Source organism: Perca fluviatilis, chromosome 3 (assembly GCF_010015445.1).
Source record: "Perca fluviatilis chromosome 3, GENO_Pfluv_1.0, whole genome shotgun sequence".
Taxonomy (NCBI): domain Eukaryota; kingdom Metazoa; phylum Chordata; class Actinopteri; order Perciformes; family Percidae; genus Perca; species Perca fluviatilis.
In genome coordinates this window covers 16,635,300-16,651,355 of record NC_053114.1, presented here as the reverse complement: position 1 = coordinate 16,651,355, position 16,056 = coordinate 16,635,300, and the positions used below count along the sequence as shown (strand labels likewise).

The 16,056-nt window shown below is 39.9% G+C and overlaps 1 protein-coding gene across 3 annotated transcripts in view; it reads right to left on the bottom strand.

Moving 5' to 3' along the window:
* Positions 1-8,508: 8,508 nt before the first annotated feature.
* glceb (glucuronic acid epimerase b) overlaps positions 8,509-16,056 on the bottom strand; it is a 61,463-nt gene continuing 53,915 nt past the window's right edge. For all 3 annotated transcript variants that reach the window (XM_039795179.1, XM_039795178.1, XM_039795180.1), the window contains 2 exons: positions 14,157-14,449; positions 8,509-13,431 (listed from right to left, as the gene is read on the bottom strand). In XM_039795179.1, the coding sequence (XP_039651113.1) occupies positions 12,700-13,431; positions 14,157-14,449 (1,025 nt within the window). In that variant the 3' untranslated portion in view covers positions 8,509-12,699. The remainder of the gene's footprint in view (positions 13,432-14,156; positions 14,450-16,056) is intronic.

Here is a 16,056-nt window from a genome sequence, read left to right as displayed (position 1 = left end):
TAACGGACATGTCACCAACTGCCCACACAGACCGCCGGCAACCGTCACACCCAGCAAATACGGCCGGCCCAGCCTGAGCCCTGCAGGCCTGTTATCTTGTTTAAACTCTAGAGCAATGAAAGCAAACACGTCTCACTGCCACCGCATAATTAGGAAGTAGAAAAGCAGGAGAAGTTGTTTGTGGTTTGTTTGACAGTTTGCACATGTTACAAAGAAAAAAGAAAAGTCTATTCCAATTATTTTGGTGTGATATATTTTTACTTTGGTGACATTACTTTAGAGTGTACAAAAGCGGTTTTGTTTTGAGCTCAGTAATCTATAACAGAGCGTCATGCTAGCTTAAATTTAAACACAAAAGACAAGTTAATGCTTTATCCCAAAGTCTTGATGGAACACCCAAATGACTCTGAAATGCCTAATCCTCAGTATCAAGCTTCTGTTTACAAGTCCATTCAAATGAATCCAGACAAAGTATGTTTAAAACATACACATTTTGTCACGTTTCTTTAAACTCTTCAATTTTGTTACGCCAAAGAAGTCAGCTCTAAGTTCAATCACATCTCCAAACCATCAGCCATGCAGTGAAACCACTGTTAGTAATCCACCATGTTGTGTTTTCAGATGCAGTCAGAACAACTGTGAAAGTGTGATGAACTAATAACATGTAGTACAGCAGAGCACCTTGGGATCTCATTCAGCTCTGTCTCTCCGAGGAGCAGAGCTGCAGTCAGAGCAACACCACAGCTTTAGAGCCAAAGAAAATAAACAAACAGGTGATGCACATCTGACTGGAAGTTAGTTTGGTTAGCTTTGAATCAGTTAGTTTATAGGTAAGTCATTAAGACTTCCAGTGGCAACAGTTTAAACAAAGTCAAGTGCAGAGGGTTAGGCCCCAAGAGAGCCAAGAGCACAGAAAACAAGGTCAAGCGACAACAACAGTTATTTGTAAGAATATGGTGAAAAAACAAACAAAATATATAATGAGAGGGAAATCACAGGGGTCTCTGTTGAGATGAACAGATTAACATACCCTCTTAGTTTTATAGTTATGTAAAAGGTGAGTTTTTATTTTTATTTTCAATTTTTATTTTGGTGTTACCATTTATACTCACCACACTTCCTTTGGTGAGTAACTGAACACCAGGCAGAAAAACAGTGTTCCGCTGCCCTCTGTGGTTGAAAGTTTCAAGACTGTTGCACTTCTGACCCCACCCACTCACAATGATGGGTGTGGTCGGGTGTGGTCAGGAATGTGCTCTGTGTCTCCAAAACTCGACCAGCAAGGTGCCGGTTTGTGCAGGTTGTGGTGTGGTTTCCACTTAATATCAGTTTGGCACACAAAACGGCACATAAATCAGCGGCATGCAAACAAAACACTGTGTGTACCAACAGCATCGCAGACAACACACACGGACAAAAACATATCTCACATGGCTTGTAGTGGATGAATCCAAAAAAAGAAGAGGTTCTGTAGTGTCTTTGCCATCACTTACAAGCTCTAAAATGATTAAATTAAAACATATGTATATCTCTACCAGCTGCTGCCGTGTGATCATCAGCTGAGGTAGAGCTACTACCACCTCATGTGCACCTTGCACTTGGGAAGTCCCGCTCTTTCCGTTAATTTTTTAAAAAATTTTTTTTTTAATTTTTTTTTTTTATTCAATTTTCAATAGGTTTTCCAAGATGGCGGACAAGTAAGTTTGTTACTGCTGAGCTTCTGCACAAAAAGTTTTTAATTTCATGGAAAGCCAAGAAGTTTCCTCTAATGCTAGATGGTTTCTATTGCCTAATTGTGGAAACCAACTTGATGTCATCTCGTGACAGAAAAATAATGTAAATAGGCAAGAAGAAGCGCTCTTCCTGTTGTGTTTGCACCTGAAACCAACAGTGATGTCACTGTTGTCTGATAAAGTTAAACCACTGGAGGTCCCCAGAAATTAGATTTCCAGGTAGAGTTAAGTTCCTTTAAAAAACAAAACAAAGAAGTGCCTTTACTACTGCAACACCAGACTATATTTTGGAATTACTTGCAGGTAATGGTAATGTTTTGTAGCTCTTACTTCCCTCCTCTTTTGTTAGACAACTTTATAGAAGTATAAAGTGAAGTAGAAGTGCAAAGAAACAGAAAATGGAAACACTCAACCTAACATACCATAAAATTGCTCTTAAAGGTAATGTAGGTAGGATTGCGAAGATCCAGGACTCAGCCAAAAAATAATGAACATCAACAACTTCTCAGTCCATACCGCCTTTTTGCTAAAGCCCAAAACGGTCTCCTAAGGCCCTTCCCCCAGAAGGGAGAATGAATGCGTGTGCATGAGCAGTGATTGACACGCAGTTAGACCCCCCTGGCCCTGATTGTTGCATCTGAACAAGGAGCTGTGGATTTTTGCAAATCGCACTACAGGCTGTAAGTGGTGCCAGAGGAGCCAGATTTTTGTTTAAATTTCCTGCTTCAGGTAGTTCTACTTGAACATAGGGTCAGTTTCAGCAAATAAGTTAGCTTTATAAGTCTTACCTACTGCACCTTTAAGTAGCCTTCTGTACTTGTATTTCATTATTATTTTCCACCACTGGTGTATGTGTGTGTTTTTTCAATATTTCAACAAAATTAAAGGGAAATCTGTATTCAGTAAAAGCTCAATTTCATCTTCATTTATCAGTTTGATGTCTATTAGAGACATAGAGATGATGAAAAATTAAAGGAAATACCCAAATTAAGGTTAAGATAGGAGAATCATAACGAATGCAAATGTTTCCATAGACCACATGGCAGTGTCACTGAAAATGAAATGAAAATGACTAAAATGCTGCACGAGATATTTCAAAGACAGACCACACACACACACACACACACACACACACACACACACACACACACACACACACACACACACACACACACACACACACACACACACACACACACACACACACACACACACACACACACACACACACACACACACACACACACACACAGGCTTCTCCAAAATATAATGGAAAGTATGTTATGGCGTGTCATTGGGCATTTTAAGTGGGTATATGGAAATCCTGGAGCTTTCTTAGTATATACCTGCGTATCATGTAGACTACACCACTGACTGAAACAAACAAACAATCTATTGCTGCCACAGAGTCACATTTGTATTTGTAATCGAGCACCTGCTGTTACTTGTACCATCCCATCTCACCACAAGGTGTCAGTGCCTTCACACAGAAGCTTCACAGGTGTGGGCGTGAACAGATACTGCGGTTGATTATGAAGATGAGCAGTATGAGGAGAACAGGGAAAGTTTTCAGTTCATGCAGTTTATTTTTAGCCTGAATTGAAGGTTTTCTTTATAAAAGCTCGGTGTCCTCAAACGTTGTCCTTAGATTTTATGTTTTGCCTTTGTTTGTCCGTTTTATTAATTCATTTAACGCTCAGTGACCTCCGACTGCAGAGCTAAATTTTCTTGGAGACATCACAGGGAATTAAAGTGCATCACTGTAAGGACAGAAAGGTCTCGGACCGCTACATGATTCTTTTATTGACTGTTAATGAGAAAAAGTAACAAGTTCGCTTCAGGCCAAAGCTCCTCTCTACCATGCGAGCCAAACTGAGCCTCCTGTGGCAAGCCCTGAATGTTTGTGTAACATCAGCACAACTACTAGCAGCTTCTCACATTACGCATTCATTGAGTGTTTACTTCTGATGCAAACGCTGCATTCTTTATTAAGAGATAGAAATAACTTTGTTTTTGTTTACGTCAGATGAAGGTGGTCCAAAAGCTTCCAGCACAAATATTATCCAAAAACACAACAAATATAGAGACTGAATGTTCATACACGCAGTGGTGGAATGTAACTTGTACTTCACACAAGTATTTCTACTTTATACTTCGTACTCCACTACATTTATCTGACATCTATTAGGACTTTGCAGATTCAGATTTTACTGACGAAACATCAACAAAATCTGACACACTGTTACTACCTAGAAGCATATAAAGCATTGAAATGCTTTGTGCATGTTACTGTATCAATAATAATAATAACAATAATAATAATAATCCAATGATGATAGACAATGATGGAAGTATTCAGATACTGCAATATAAAAAGTACAGGTCCTTGATTGAAAATATCAGTTAAAGTACGGAAGTATTATTACCATTCTGTACTTAAAGTATTAAAACTAAAAGTCTTTATAGTTCAGATAAATTGCTTCTGTGGGTGTTATACTACCATATATTATATTCATGGATTGTTGTTACTGATGCATATATGTGCAAGCAGAACTTTACTGTTGTAGTTAATCGAGACGGAGCTAATTTGAACTGTTTTATGTGTGTAGTGTAATTTAATCTATTCAATTCAATTGTATTTATAGTATCAATTCATAACAATAGTTATCTCAAGACACTTTACAGATAGAGTAGGTCTAGACCACACTCTATAATTTACAAAGACCCAACAATTCCAGTAATTCCCCCAAGAGCAAGCATTCAGTGCGACAGTGGCGAGGAAAAACTCCCTCTCAGGAAGAAACCTCGGACAGACCCAGGCTCTTGGTAGGCGTAGAGTATAACAGAGTATAATATTGCATAAGATATATCACCCTCTGAAATGTAGAGTAGAGATGTAAAGAAGCATGAAATGGAAATACTCAAGAAAAGCAGAACCTCAGATTTGTACTAGTGCAATAGTTAAGTAAACAAGTACAGTAGTTGAGCAGATGTACACAGTTGCATTCCATTACTGCAAATACTGCATGTAATTATAAATGAGATAAGATTTCAGATGCAAGTATAATAATGCCCACTCATGTCTTTTCTTGAAATTTCTACTTCATCAAACAATACATTTCCTTCTTTACATTTGCCATTTTAAATCCTAATAATGAACGATGCTGTGCTGAGTTTGTGTTGGGATCTGTGGTGGCTGTGTGGTTACAGAGGGACAGATGTGCGATAGACTTCACTGAACCAGGCTGCTGTGCTGCAGCTGCTCAAAGTGTTGGTGCCTCCCTGGTGTTTTGGTTGATGAGGTGTCGTTTGTGTCTCCAAATGAGGGGCTGGTGTATGGCAGACGCCCCCATGATACATTATTAATAGTTATTAGACTCCAGGCGCTTTCCTTTTCTCTGCTGAATTTCAAACTTTGAAAGCATTTCCTCTTTGCTCAATCTAGAAATCCCCACCGCCGCAGACTTGCTTGCTCATACTGTACTGTCATCTCTATATAATTTTTATTTATTTACACTACCCCCTACTGCTGCTCTGTCTGTTCATTCTTCTCTTCCAGCACCATCGTCATCTCTGACTCTGGCTGGTGATTGCACTGTTGAAGACTTTCATTCTCTCTAGCCATACAAATCAAAATGTGCCAGCTGCTCATGAATGAGCAAAATACAGCAATTACCAGGTTTGGAAACTGAGGCAGGATATTTATTTTATTTTAGTCTAATGATAGTGTCTCTGTCTCTGGCATTCATTTAGAAGAGAGGATGAGACTGCGCTGGATTTGATAACACTGTTATTGATAGCAAACAACAGCACAAATGAAACCAGATAGAAAGTGACATTTGAGGTAGATCTGATTTAGAAAAGCTTCACAGCACACTGCTCAGCTAGCTGCTAATGTAAGAGGGCAGAGTTTTACAGGAGTACTTAAATGTTTTGTTTTTTAAATGTGCCTGTTCTTTTTCATACTGAGAGTTATAGATGAGATGAGATGTAAATAAAAAAGCTACAGTCTGGTTAGCTTAGCTTAGCACAAAGACTTTAAACAAGGAAAAACTGCTAACCAAGCTCTGTTCAAATGTTCCACCTACAAATCCACCTACCAGCATCTTTAAAGCTCACTAGGACACGTTATATTTTGTTTGCTTAATCCATAAAAAAAAAACAAGGGTTAAAATCGACAATTCATGACAACCAACAACCAGTGGAGATTCCAGGAAGTTACCACTCAGAGCCAAGAAATCCACTGGTGACATATAATGTGTTAAATAGTGAGTGATTAGAGGTGCTGGTAGGTGGATTGAATTTTTAAATCTTTGAACAGAGCCTGGCTAGCTGTTTCCCCCTGCTTTCAGTTTTTGTGCTACACCAAGCTAAGCCAAGTGGCAAAAAAAAGAAGCTAATTATGTACACTCATATCGGTTTCATGGACAGATATTCAATGGTATATTCATTTTCTCATATCTAACTTACTCCCAGAAAGCAACAAAAAAATAACTTTTGCTTTAAGATGAAAACTTTGGAAGAACGTCACTCAACAAGATCACCAACCTCAAAAGCCTGCTGGGATGTTAATTGTCAAAAATGCAGGTGTGTTGCTTCGGTTTTCTTTTCACTGGATGCTTTCACATCCTTTTTTCTCTTTTCCCACCTCGTCTGAGACCGCCAAACAACACACAGACAAATTCAATAATGCAGGGTTCAACGGAGTGGTAATTTTATCAAGTAAGGGTAAATTTATGGAGACCATAAAGCCTGTGGCCTCCGGACGCCGGAGTACCAAGGATTCACTGTAATGTCATCACAGCCATCTCAAAGGCATCTGAATGGCAGCAGAAGAGGCCTTCACAGAGCCCATGAAGAGGCTGAGCTTATGGGGTTTATGTGGAGCTAATTACAGGACTGGGAGACAGACTCGCTGTCAGGAGGGACGGTAATGTCATCAGCCTCGAGGAAAGAAGAGGAATGAGATGCGTGAGGCGAAGTGCGTGGCTGTGAGGGATAAATTGTGGCTGGATTGTATAAATGCCAGAAGGTAATGAAAAATGCAAGCGGTTGGCAGGACATACAGTCCTTCTCAGGTGTCTTCGCGTCTCTCTGGATCCGAATATCCTAATTAGGATAAATTATTAATCAGGATTGTTTTTCTTCTGAGCAGTTTCACAGAGACAACGTTCACTATGAACACACTGTTTCTCTACTGCAGGCAGAGCTGCCAAACAATGGACATTATTTTAGGTAGAACACAACCTGAAATACACCATTATCTGGAAAGAATCATCAGAATAAATAGCTAACTGGTTAAAATCAACCTCTTTAAAATTTTGAATTACCAATAAATGAAATTCTGGAGATAATGATCCCACTATTAAATAATATAGAAAGCTTTGTCATTACACTTGAGAATAAAAGATGTAATGTTATGGATGTTAAGCTGACAAACTAAATAATTAAATTGATGATTAATCAAATCAATAAGTTGGTCATACCACTAATTGTATTTACTTCAATAAATCTGAGATTAAAAATACATAAATTAACTACTATTCATGTATGTTTGGTAATGCCTTCGTATTGTATGTTTCTTGCTTTCATTGAAACATGAATAATATATATATATATATATATATATATATATATATATATATAATATTTATATTCAATAAATAACTTAATGTAAACAATTTGAAAAGGTATTAAGTGCATTTTTGGGTGAAAGGTTGATGCTTTACACACATCTTCAACATGGCAGCAGAGAAGATCTACGCAATCACCAGTTTCGGGATTGTTGTTACCAATTCAGTTCATTCATATTAGCATAGGAATTCTTGAATTATGGCCAAAATTGCATTTTGTGAGATGACAGTGACCTTAGTCTGGCTCACCGGATGTACAGTGCTGGGATAAAGCCTGACAGCCGGCACATTGTCGCTCCCCTTCCGCTAACTAATTTGTAAGGGTACCGTCGCTGCATCCGGGGCTTAGCGCCACCCAGGACGGTTTTGATTTAAATCAATACAAACAACCCAGAGTGTCCCCCCCCCCCTACCCTAGGATAGATGAGCAGTGTAGCCAGACCACACTCCAGCGCTGACACAGCTCAGGAGATAGGTCTGGCGATGCGAGATTAGAGGGACCTTGATGTTTGACCACCAAATCTAATCAGCAGAAGTGAAGTGGTCATTTCTGCCAAAATTCAAGAGATTTCCTGTATCGCATTCACAAGAATGGGACGAATAGAATACCCGAAACATAATGCCTCTAGCCACGGCGGTCGCCGGCGCAGAGGCATAAAAACAACGTACTGAACGATTTACACATCAATTAATCTGATGTGTATTTTCTCTTTTAATCTATTAATTGTTAAATCTATAAAATAGTGAAAAATGTCAGAGATTTCCAATCTATTACTTGTTGCGTCCGACAAAGAGTCCAAAAAAACAACAAACACAGATATTCAGTTTTTGATCACAAAAGACAAGACAAAAACAAGCTGGAAATATTAACAATTGAGAACCAATACATGGGTAGAGGATACTAAAGCAGTTATAGATCTGTAGGGAGATCTTCATAGACCTTTTTCACGGTAGACATGTTGATGTTGTCATAGTAGGAAAAGCACAGCTGTAAGAATTAATGATGGCTGCATTCCACTTAGGAGAGGCCCTGGTGTTTTGCATGCTGACTCACTGAAATAGCTCACTGGGACACTTGATGGAATTGAGCCATCGTTAAGAAAAAGGTCCATGAAAACGTCACAGAGGAAGTGATTCGACCAGAAGTTTAAGAAAAATGCTTTTATTTTTTACACCTTTAAAAAGCACATTTTTAAAGCACTAAGATTTACTCTGTATATAAACACCTCTCTTCATTGGACTAAAAAAATGGTAGCATTTGCACATTGTGCTTGAATTGCAAAGTCTGTAGATCCGCTCTGGGTCTCCTGTGGTGCTCACGACCCCAGTAAACAGGTTATTGCATAAATCACATTTGACCTCAGCGGTCATTTGTTAAAGTCTTTAACGGATCGTGGAAAGACTGAAAAAATAAACACTAAAATGAGGAAAAAGAAGCTCTCATACCGGTTACACAGTGAACAATGATAGCAGCTTTCTTAATGAAGGCGTTGCACATTGTCCTGAAAAGAAAAAACAAAGCAATCTGAAAGAAATGCAACCAAAAAACGTGACAATAAACGGCAGTTGTGCTTTTGTCTATCTAGCAAAACATCTTACTCCTCTGTAAATTATTCCAATAAACGATGAATGATGCAAACACACACTCACAAGAAAAACAGCAGCTACGGGCTCCTTTCCCTTTAACAGTAGCCGACTCAATGCTAATCTCTAGTTGCACACACCCTTACGGTAAGCAAGTTTTACACATCTTATTTTTGCTATAATCTATTCAACCTACATTTGAAAAACTAGCATTTCTCTAAAGGCAGTGTCTCTCTGTGACATCTCCAAGGAGACTTAACATCATTAAATGCTGAATGGAAATCGGTTTGCACAAAAATAGACAATTCAAATATACTTGAATCAATGACTTTGGTATAAACTAAATAAAGACAGTTATTAAACTTCCATTCCTGAATGTTCGTTTTAAACTAAATATTTCTACCTGTCCTGTCAAAATGGCAAAGAATGGAAGAAGGGTTCATGGGAGAAAGATACCACCAGGAAATCAAGCGTACAAAAAAAATTGGCATTATCAAAACATGCACTCATACCACTTCTCTGGGATAATTATCTTTTTAACTTTAAAAACAGAACTTCAATATAATTAATTTCATCTACATTACAACCTCTACGAAAAAACTAAGATTTTGGGAATAAAGTCATAAGTAAAAAAGAAAGAGAAAAATTCATATTTCAAGAATAAAGTCATAATTTTACAAGACTAAAGTCATATTAGGATAAAGTGCTTCAAGAACAATATGCTGTATTTTATGATTAAACGGGATGGATTGTATTACAAGTGCATGTTGTAGCTTTTCCTGAACTAGTATCTGAACAATACAGTACATATGCATTATATATATTGTATTGAACAGTTACCTTGTTTTTCCTCTTAATATTGTGACTTTATTCTTGAATATTACTTTTCTTGAGATCTCGAATTATTTTCTTCCTAACAGTGGCTGTAATACTCCGTCATAAATCCTTCTTTAGTTCTGAATGCACAAAGTTGAGTTACAGATGGAAGCAGTGAGGTGAGGTAGATGCACCCGGAGGAATTAATGATGAGTTTAAACTTAGACTTGTCTTGTATCCAACATTACATCGGAAATAATCAATGCTTCTTTGATTTTGTCTTATTAGCTCGCACTAAGACAACTTCAAGGCAGGGAAATTGTTTTTCCATCTCAAAGTTTACATGAAAATGATCAAAGAAAATTCAGCATCAACACCTTGAGGAGAACAAACGGGCATGATTCTCCTCCATTAATAATCTTTAAGGTAGATCAATGAAAGCCTCATTGATGCTGAGGCCTCCACTTTGTTTTGTTGCGAGTGCTGCTGACTCATCCCTGACTAGCGACTGCACTCTTTGTGCAGGCTCTCCAGCCTATTAGCCGGGTGAATTGTTAGTGCAAAGAGAGCCTGCTGGGACCGACGGCCTCTTTACGCTCGTCAAGAATTGACCTCCACCATCAGTACTCCTGGCATTGTCTATTTAAATGTTATAAACTGACGGGTTAGCGAGACGCAGCTGTGCTTCTCCTGCCCACGTCTTTCTCCCCGAATACACAACGAATACATCTACCACCACCTACTTGTTTCGTGCAATTATTATCTGGAAGTACATACCAATTACAGAGGAAGAGCTTTTCAGATGAGTTTCCAAAAAAGGTCATCAGCGGGGCCTCTAAAAGAATGAAATGAAATGTAACTAATGGTGCGGATGTTCAAACCAAGGAAAATGAAAGGCATGTAAAGATTTTAATGTTAAACAATGACAGGCCAAGGGATTATTTCCTGTGTTTATTTCTTATGGGGTTAAGGGAGCTTAAAAATGACACTGCTGGGCCTTTATTTAGACCGATATGCATGACGATTTTAGTGGACTTTTCGGTTTGTATTTATCTTATTTATGAGGGACATTAATCAAAATTTAAACGTGCCACAGAAAGCCCAGATTGACTCATTTACATCTGTAGGCAAAATAGTTACCTGCAAATATCTGAAGAAATGATTGACAATATACAGTTTTTGTTATTGTCATCGCGATATCAACTAGTGCAATAAACACACCGTGAAATGCTGCGACATTCAATTCCGTGTTCAATTTGATCAATAAAAGAATGATTTCCTTTCGTTTGTTTTAAATTCAACAAGCATTTTGTGGTATTTTAGCAGAATACTGAAAGCAGCAGAAAGGCAGAACTGAGTACACTTTGATATCTGTTTATGTATCGCAAGTAATATCGTTTTCATGCTATTCAACAAATTGTCGCATAGCGCATATTTTCCTCATATCTTGCAGCCCTACTGGGAATCCACTTTAAGACAACACATCCATGAGGAAGTTAAATATATCTGGCTCACTCAATCTAAATCCCAACTGTTTTCTAGATTTTACCAAAAACAAAACAAAGCAAATGAGAAGAACAGAGCAACAGTGACAGTGACGCAGAACTAACTAGCTGTGTTTTGCAGCGGCATATGAATTATTAAAAACCTTTAGTGGGGTTAGAATAGCACACAGTTTGTCATCTTAAAACATCTCATAAAAAAGGTAACAACAGCATTTCAGTGGCTTCAGCACTGACAGCTAATTAGGATAAATTATTATTTATCTCAGGGAATGTACCATGTTGTGGCAGCATGCTACCTGCAGTCTTCCATCAGTGTCACCTGAACAGCAGTCACATAACTAAAGATGCAGTCATACAGTCAGCTCTGACCAGATGTGGCTACAAAACAGCTCAGCCAAACACAGTGGAATTGTGGGTAGGAACCAAGGAGACCTAACTGGTAGCGGAGTGGTTTAACCATCTGAAATTAAATGTGTTTATTCCTCAGAGCTGATTTCAAGCAGCTTGAGAGACACCTAATCCATGAGTTAATATTAAAAGGAAAAAATATTTAAAAAGGAGTTAAGCCCATTAAATACATAACCACACCAAAATGATTTGCAACTATTCGTCTGTGTTTTAAGGGAAAGAGATTCAGAAAAGAAATGGAAGCTGCAAGTTTGGAAGCATAAAGTATTTGACTCTTCAGCGTTTCTGATAGCGAAATAATTTATCTCAACTAACAGCTTTGACATGGTGTTCTTACTATGGGTTGTGGGATTAAAAAAAACTAAAAACTTTGCAGTGGAGGAAATTAATACAAAATGTTTAACTAGTTCATATTAATAGGATAACTTGTTTTGGAAACATTCTCCTCCAAATAATTTATAATATATTCTGTTCTGGTTTTCGGTTTATTTGTTTCAATAAACCTCGCCTACTGGGATGAAATGGTAAACAAAAATACAACTGGAGAAGAGACTTCTGTTGGATGTATCAAAGAATGTCGGAAATATGATTCAGCTTAAACAATTCAAGGAGCTTCATCTTTCTCTAACGCCATATATCGTTACTTTAAAACACGCGCGCGCACACACATACACGCCGAAACTAGGTCTGTGCATAATTACAAACACTAGCTCAAGGAAACAAACAGGAGGGGAAAGCTACAGTCAGCGCTGCAGAAAATATAGAACCTGCAACAGAGCACACAAGAAACTTCTAGTGTTGAGAGCTGCAGCTGAATAAACTCGTGCTTTAGATCACACACACACACACACACACACACACACACACACACACACACACACACACACACACACACACACACACACACACACACACACACACACACACACACACACACACACACACACACACACACACACACACACACACTTTTCAGTTGTCATCATCTCAGCTCTATACTACATGTGGGTTACAGTTTGTCTAGTTGTGCTTGGCACGAATCCCTTTTAAGTAGTTTTTCCAGCGCTTGACCACATCCTTAAAGATGGGAGCGTTGTCTATGGATGCCAGCAGCTGCAGCTGGTTAATGTGCGTGGTGTGATAGTCCCAGCGTGCCAGGTTGGGCGCTGTGGCCACCATGAAGTGACGCAGGTCGTAGATGCTCCCAGAGCCCGTGTCAAAGAGCGGCAGCATGGCCTTCAGCGACTCCATGCCGCGGCTGAACAGCTGCCCTGCCTCCCTGCCGAGCTTCTCCCCGGCTGTCTCAGTCAAGTCGTAGAGTCCCAGCAGGGAGTAGATGAAGCCGTTGAGGACAAAGGAGCTGGGTGTGGTGGGGTATTCTTCATACCAGTCGTATTTGTTCATGAACACAGCTTTGACCCCGTGCTGCGCTGAAGGCACCTTGTAGGGTCCTGTTGCCTTCAGCGCAGCGTCAAGGTACGCCTGGTCCTTGGTGAGGAGGTAGGCTCTCACCAGGGTGGACATGGCCTGGCCCTGAGCCATGGCTGAGTACCAGCCGGGCTCCAGAGGCCGGAAGCCTTCCCCCAGTTTACGGGTGACCATGATGGGCCAGCCGCCTCGCTCGTCCTGGTTGCGCATCAGCCAGTCGCTAGCGGCGAAGAAGGCGGCCATGTGGGCAGTGGTGGAGATAGTAACATTGTCAACAAAGCCACGCCCATGTAGGATTAATCGCACCACCCGTCTTGGCATGATCTGAGAAGGACAACAGTCGCAGAGACAGACAAAATTATATTATGACTGGAATTAGGATTTGGCATACTCTTTTTTTCTTAACATTGTTTGTCTTTTCTACATGGAATTATTTAGTGTCAAAAGTGAGATATACAAGTTCAATTTTACAAAAATCTACATCTACATACATTATTTTTCTTTTTTTTCTAAAGATAATGTTTTTGGGGCATTTTTATGCCTTTATTTCCACAGGACAGATAAAGAAATGAAAGGGGAGAGAGAGGGGGGAATGACATGCAGCAAAGGGGCCGCAGGTCGCAGTCGAAACCGGGGCTGCTGCGTCGAGGAGTAAACCTCTATATATGTGCGCCTGCTCTACCAACTGAGCTAACCCGGCCACGCATCTACATACATTTTACAAAAATTAAAACTATGCTGGACTTGTTGTCGTGCTTTTAGTTTTGTTGATACCACCAACTGAAATGCAGCTTTAAGATGGGAAAATTATGATTAACTATGTACGGGTCAAGGTTAGGGCTGCAAGCAACGATTATTCTGAAACCCCAAAATATTCAGCAAATCTTCACATTATTTTTGCTTGAAAAATTACTTTAACAATAAGTGAATTATCAACACAGTTGGTTAATAAACTAACTGTTGCAGCTCTAGCCCAGTTACATAGTTATTAGAACACAGGCGTTTTATCAAGAGGTACTTTCAGCACCAAGCGTTGGACATAAACCAACCTTCGTGGCCTTCACAGCCTTGGTGTTGGACAGCCCGACACCCTTCCTGAGGTCGGTGAGCAGGTCCCTGGTCAGAGTGCTCCAGGTGCTTCGTGGCCCGACACCGTATGTGATTTCATGGTCTTTGAAGGAGATAAGCTGCGTGCTGGTCACGTAGTGGATGGTAAACGGCGGGCCCTTCTCCGTTGTTTCCAGGATCACAGACACGCTGCCGTTGGAGGCAAACTTGATGTCCAAGCTGAGGATGAAGTCTTTGGAGTTACCCAGCTGGAGGGACACGCCTTCTGAGGACTCTGCGGTGGCGGGATGAGAAGAGGGCGAATGTTGTAAATGTGTATAATGAATCCAAAATTGAAGTAAAAAAAACAAACAAGTTTTATAGTGTTTCTTCAAGTGCATCCGGTCTGAAAAAACATGACTAACCTCATTTGACAAACTTCTGATGATTACTGGATGACACAGTGGACTATTTTTAACAGACTGACTGGAAGCATGTTATAAGTGCGTCTGTCTCCTTTGATGTTGTCTTTTTCCTCATGTTCCCAAGATTCACTTTGTAGTCACATTCTCAAATGATCAATAACAGTCATAACTTCTGCGGTCAAAACCTTAGGGTCTTGTATCGTTATTACCTGTGTGAAGTGCCTAGCTCTGTGTGTGTGTGTGTGTGTGTGTGTGTGTGTGTGTGTGTGTGTGTGTGTGTGTGTGTGTGTGTGTGAGAGCCTCCAACACACAAAATTCTCATGGGATGTACAGTACAGATGTGTCATTGCACACAGAGCCTAATTAGGAGGAGGACAGAAGGGAGGGAATAGAGGGAGGAGAAAAACAGAGTAGCAGGAAAGAGTGAAAGAGGAAGCTGATGTACTGCAGCAACTTTTCCCTTTGCATCTCCACATCTCTTCCCTACAAAGCTCAAAGTTAGAAACCCAGATGCTATTCAGTTTCCACACAGCCACAGCTCCTCTTACATTATATCAACTCAGTGCCAGGCACATTAGTTGCTGTTCTGAATTCATTTCAACCCCCTAAAAACACTGGCAGCTTCTAAAATGATCTCCCCTTTAGCCATGTAACTCGGTCTGCACAAAACACCCTCAAGAAACCTTTTCTAATCAAGGCTTCCGAAAGGATGAAAAGAAGTTTAAGTGTCAAGAAAAAGCATGATGGGCCGCATCAAGTGCCCTTAAAGCCAGCCCGAGACCGGAGAGAGTGAAAATGAGCCAATAGCGAGAAGACAATTGAGAATCAGATCTCACATGACATGAGCTGAGAAAACAGAAGCAGTCTAGGCCGCCTGAGACACAAAGACTGTCGATCAGGAAGGAGAACGGAGGAGAGCGCCAGTCTGGCAGGGGCCTCTGGATGACTACGGCTCTTTAATGCACTCATAAATCCATTACTTAAGGCAATGCAGAGAGTAAGTGGATTTGTACTCTGGCCCCGTGATTACTCTGGCATCAATAAAGGATGGGAAGGGAATATAGACGAGATTCCGCCTCCTCTGCTCTGCTGTGCTCTCTGGCTATTTAGCAATAAGGCAAGAGACAGAAATGACATGGAGCTACAAATATGTCAGCGTCAAAACAATGCATGTATACATGACTGAGCATGACAAACACTTGAAAACACATGTTCAGATGTGTCAAAGAATCAAAGCGACAACAGTCAATGCATGTTGATTATTCATCCACATCCTCCGGTGAATAAATCAGGACATGCAGTGCTTATGAAAAGTATTCACACCTTGGGATGTTCTCATGTTTTAGGGCTGCAAATAACTATTTTCATCATCAATTAATCAGCCAATTATGTTCTCAATTTATCTTTTTGTCCATGAAATGGTGCAAAATGCCCATCATAATTTCCCAGAGCCCAAGGTGACAACTGCTTGTTTTAT